At 44.2% G+C, this 5,025-nt stretch overlaps 1 protein-coding gene across 2 annotated transcripts; it reads right to left on the bottom strand.

The window, feature by feature from the left end:
- Positions 1–1,335: 1,335 nt before the first annotated feature.
- On the bottom strand, positions 1,336–5,022 carry PPCS (phosphopantothenoylcysteine synthetase). Of its 2 annotated transcripts, none has more exons than XM_046019712.1 (3): positions 4,427–5,022; positions 4,139–4,242; positions 1,336–2,213 (listed from the first exon to the last, which is right to left on the bottom strand). In XM_046019712.1, the coding sequence occupies exons 1-3, from the start codon at positions 4,932–4,934 to the stop codon at positions 1,893–1,895; spliced, it is 933 nt and encodes a 310-aa protein (XP_045875668.1). In that variant the 5' UTR covers positions 4,935–5,022; the 3' UTR covers positions 1,336–1,892. The 2 variants fall into 2 exon arrangements, with proteins under 2 accessions (XP_045875668.1, XP_045875678.1); XM_046019722.1 differs by having other exon boundaries at positions 4,872–5,003.
- Positions 5,023–5,025: the final 3 nt, after the last annotated feature.

The raw sequence follows: 5,025 nt of genomic DNA on the forward strand, positions 1-5,025 counted from the left end.
AGTAATAGATGGTAGAAACCAACATCACTTCTAGTTTTCACTCCATTTACCCTCATTGGACATTCAAACATGATGACAGTCATCATCCACATGAAGCTATAGATGTAAGGAAGAAAATCAGTCCTTCACTTCTTATCCCTTCAGTACCGAAGCCACTCTGACAGAGCCTGTTGTCTTTGAGATTTTGCTAATTGGACCTTAAGTTAAAATTTCTGTTCCATGGGACTGCTGCTTCCAGAACAGTGCTGATTGCTGCAGTTATTTCCCCTCTGCTTGTAAGTCACATTTCTTGATTTAGTGACATCTTTTTTTTTTTTAAAGATTTTTTTTTATTTATTTACTTGGCAGACAGAGATCACAAGTAAGCAGAGAGGCAGACAGAGAGAGAGGAAGGGAAGCAGGCTCCCTGCTGAGCAGAGAGCCCGATGTGGGGCTCGATCCCATGACCCTGGGATCGTGACCTGAGCTGAAGGCAGAGGCTTTAACCCACTGAGCCACCCAGGTGCCCCTTAGTGACATATTTCAATGCATCTTTGCACCTCTGCTCAAATCTTTTCAACTGCAATTTATTGCACCCTGCCATCACATGGTTACTCTTCCCAAATCCATGAAATACGGCTAATTGCATTTTAAATCAAATACATGAAGTGTATTTCCCGCTTCTACCTATTTATTAATGGTAGTTTCTCAACATGCACTCTGGACCATCCTACAGATCATTTAGGGGATTTTTCTGAGCCACATTTCTCGTGCACTCCCAACCCAAAGCCCAGGGCAGTAACAGAAGCTTTGAAAACTCAAGAATTCAGGGATCAAGCAAGGCACCATCAGAACACTGCCTTGCTGAGAAAAATTTATGTGCAGGTAAAAAATTTACATGCCAGACACCAGATGACTAATGCTTTATCGTCACTGTTTTACTTAAGCCTCACAACAAAAGGCACTATTCAGCAGAGAGGCTTATTATCTCTATTTCATAAATGAGTAACTTGAGATTAAGTCATGAGTCTGAGCTTACGAAACTAACAGGTGATACAGCTCGAAAGGCCCAACTTGGCTGAGATGGCTCCAATGCCTCTACTCCTTACCATATAGTAAAGCTTCTCTCAGGGCAGAAATCACAAATAGACCCCTTCCTTGACCCAGGTAGAAGCCAAGTTTCCATTAAGCACAATTATAAAATATTTGAAAGGTAAACTATTAGCTCAGAGAGTCAACCTAGGAAAAGGATCAAAAACTGAATGTAATCGGAAGCTCATCATTCTAAAGGCAACCCATCTTAAGGGATGTATGCTTCTCTTGTACTCCCCTTCAATAAATTCCCAAAAAACATCATTTCCATCATGTTGGCTTTTGGGCACATGCTTTATTGCACTTTATTTTTCATACACCCATTTCCCAGACAGACATATTTATTCATTGTTTTAATCCTCATAATCCTCAGGGCCTACCACATAGTAGGCATCAAGAAATACTTGATCTTTAAGGCATGGCCATTCATGCATCCATAATCCTTCTCATAGTATGAAGAAGGTTGATATTCAGGCCTCACATGTATACGCTGGGGAATATAATTCCCAATAAGCTCTTTTTCTAAAGGTGATGAACAGCTCATGTTCATTTTCAAAATCCAGGTGATAATCAGATAAGTGTGTCAGGTGGTTTGGTCATAATTGGCTTGCTTTTGTTTTCATTTTTATTGTGTATGAAATGAACTTTAATAGACAAATACCAAACTACATTCACCTGCATACAACTCACTGTTTCTTTCCCTTCATATTTTGCCTTCATGAAAGCAAAGGACTTGTTTTCACCACTTAGAATAAAAGCCCTGATCCACTGAACAATTTTTTCCCACTGAACAATTTTTGATCCTACAAAGGCTTTTAACTTCAGTTGTCATGTATAAAAGCTGTGTGTCGAAACTGAAGATCACTCACTATCTTCTCTTCTATGTCTATGCCTTTTTCTACTTCTTCCTCTGATAGTAATATCTTGGTTTCGGAGTCTTTCGTTAAAATAACCACAGAGGACTGTCGTGACTCAAGGCTATTGGCCACCACCACTTGATGTCGATAAACTTCCAAAGCATTCCGTGCACGATCAATTACGATGGAAGGGTCAGTCTCCAACTTAAAGGAAATTATAAATGCTTTGGGAGCCCAGTCTTTAACCAAAGGAGAAAGCATTTTTGGCACCATCTTCATTGTTATCTGTATTGGAAAAAGAAAAGCTTAATAAGCAAACAAAGGTCAGTTTCTACCAGGTCATTCTTATGGGAAACTAAGGAAGCAGGGACTCAGATTTCTGGCAATGTCAAATTTAAGTGGGATATTTTATTGTCAAACTTTTCAGAGCATTAAATGCTTAGCTTAGAAACCTTGGCTCTGTAAGCTAAGGATAATCTTCTGTAATAAGGATACCTAATTCCAAGGCTTCATACAAATTCTGAGACAAATCATGTCTTACAAATTAACCTTGCCCTACTACCCTTACCACCATTAACAGAGCTCTGAAAAACAGCATTATATTTTCTTATTCCCCTTATTTTAAACCAAAGACTCAAACAATCGATTCACACAAATCCATAATGCAAATATAACTTTGGCAGAAGTTTAATGCTGGGTTTTAAAATCTCTTAGCCTAAAACATTCCTTGTACCAGTAGAATGGCTACTGGATTCCATTTAAAAACTGTCACTCATAACATATCTTAGCACTGAAAAAACAGAACCGATTTTATTTTCACTTGATCAAAATTCCTACTATACCACTCTTGATGCCGTCTAAGAATGCTGAGTTGGTTTGTGTACTTTCAAGAAAGAACTAATATACAGGAGAGGGGCACCTGGGTGGCTCAGTGGGTTAACCCTGTTTTCAGCTCGGGTCATGATCTCAGGGTCCTGGGATCCGTCCCCCCCCCCCCACCATTGGGATCTCAGTGGGGAGCCTGCTTCCCCCTCTCTCTCTGCCTGCCTCTCTGCCTACTTGTGATATCTCTGTCAAATAAATAAATAAATATATCTTTAAAAAAAAATACAGGATAAACTAAAGCTCCCAAAATTTTCGAAGTGTGAAATTACTCTGATAATATCAGGATTTCAGAAAGTTAGCAAGCAGTGAGAGAGATTATATTCCCATTCCCCACTTAATTTTTCTGCTTATCATTTTTTACTACCTAACATAGTATGCATTTGACATATTTACGGTCTCTGAAGAGTGTATGCAACTAAGGGCACAGTATGTTTCTTAACACTGCTTTATCTCCAGGTCCTACTACAGTACTTGGCATATAGTAGGCACTGAATAAATATCTGTTGCAGAAATGAACAAATGAAGTATCCTACAAAGTCAGCAAGTGTCTCACAGGTAGTTTCTCCTATTTAAATTCTGCTTGAACATAAATAACTAAGAATTGTCTCAGGTACCGGGATGCCAGATCACCTCAAGATCTCAACCACACCACTAGCCACTCCATACCCTTTCCTTAAACTACAGCAAATATCACCTAACCTGCACCCACCACTCTCTAATTCACCTTTCACACTGATGCCAGATATTCTTTTCAAACAAAAAAGTTTATCTCATTCTCCTACTTGTTTTCCTTAGCTCCGCTGGATGAAGTCCAAGCTACTTAAGAAGGAACACAAAATCTTCTACGAAATAAGCTCTCTTCTGTCTGCCCGCCCACCTTGGGCCGGCTCTCCCTGCTCCCTAGCCTTATTGAACAATTTCAGTTCACAGCACACTGTTCATTTCCAAACTCCAATTTGTACTCTTTCTGGAATGACCTTCCCTACTTTGTCTGCTATACTCTCAGTACATCTTTTTAAAACCCAGTTTATGTCATCTCCTCCAAGAAGCCTTCCTTGACTTTCCCAAGATTCACTCACCCCATGCTCTGACTTCACTTTGTACGTACCTCTACTAGAGCATTTATCACTCTGTACTGTAATTATGTCTGTTCCAGCTCCCTCACTAGATTGTGAGGTTCTTGAGGGAGGGCGGTGTCTTATTCATCTCTGCATCCCTAAGGCCTATCACATATGGAATGCAGAAAGGCCATCTCCAGATCAAGAGGAAATTAACCCAAGACTGATTATAGGGGATCAGATCTCTGGAAGAGAAGCGCCCATCACCTGCAGTGGGCCCCTAGATGACTGGATCTTGTGTTCAGGCATTTCTGAGACAGGAACATAGAAATCTGACACGGCCGCAGCCAGGTAAAACATCGCAGAAGAGCCTGCAGAGAGAAGCACAGGGTGTAATAAATCGGAGTGGGATATGGGATCAGCTCCTTTCAACTCAGGCTCCCCGGCTGTTAGACTGCGGGTAATGAAAAGGTGAGGCCTAAAGTGTCTGGGGGGAAAGTGTCTGGAGAAAAAGGCTCTGCCTGCAGGAAACCCTGAACTCCTAAACGCACGCACCCAGCGGATTGAGCGCCTGGGCCGCAGCCTGCAGCAGATGCAAATAGTCCGCCAAAGTGGTGAACTCCACGGCCAGGAAGGTGCCGGCAGCCGCAGCCTCTTGGTAGCTCCGCAGAGCCACCGCGAAGCCCGGAAGTGCATTCTCCTCGGCCTCCAGGCTCAGCAAGCCCGAAGGGGCTGCGCCGCAGGGCCGCAGCGCCGACAGCCAGGTCTGGGGCGGGAAGCGGTGGGCAAAGGGGAAGGCGGAACGAGCGCGGTAGAGAAACAGGACCCCGTAACCCGCGGCCAGAAAGGCCTCGGCCGAGATAGCGCCGCGCCGCCCGCTGCTGAAGTTGTCCAGGAAGCGCACTGGCCGGGCTTCCAGGGGAACTTTGGTGCCGCCGGACGTGATCAACACCACTCGCCGGCCCTGCGCGCCCAGCCTGGCGACGAAGCGACCCATAACCTCGGCATAGCGCGCAGCATTCGCAGGTTTGGGAAACTCGGCGACCAGGTCCGCTTCCGCCATCAGTCCCCGGGCGCGCCCGCACTCGCGCACGCTCCGCTGCCCGCGGCGCTGGAGCCCTGCCCGAATTCCGGGCCCCGCGCAGCCGCACTAG

This window comes from Meles meles, chromosome 1 (assembly GCF_922984935.1).
Source record: "Meles meles chromosome 1, mMelMel3.1 paternal haplotype, whole genome shotgun sequence".
NCBI classification, from domain to species: Eukaryota; Metazoa; Chordata; class Mammalia; order Carnivora; family Mustelidae; genus Meles; species Meles meles.

Excerpts from the sequence above, each read along its gene's own strand:
- PPCS (XM_046019712.1), bottom strand. The coding sequence starts at position 4,934 with ATGGCGGAAGCGGACCTGGTCGCCGAGTTTCCCAAACCTGCGAATGCT. Across the intron at positions 4,243-4,426 it reads CCAGGCGCTCAATCCGCTGG|GCTCTTCTGCGATGTTTTAC; the intron begins GTGCGTGCGTTT and ends TTCTCTCTGCAG. Across the intron at positions 2,214-4,138 it reads CATCTAGGGGCCCACTGCAG|ATAACAATGAAGATGGTGCC; the intron begins GTGATGGGCGCT and ends TTTCCAATACAG.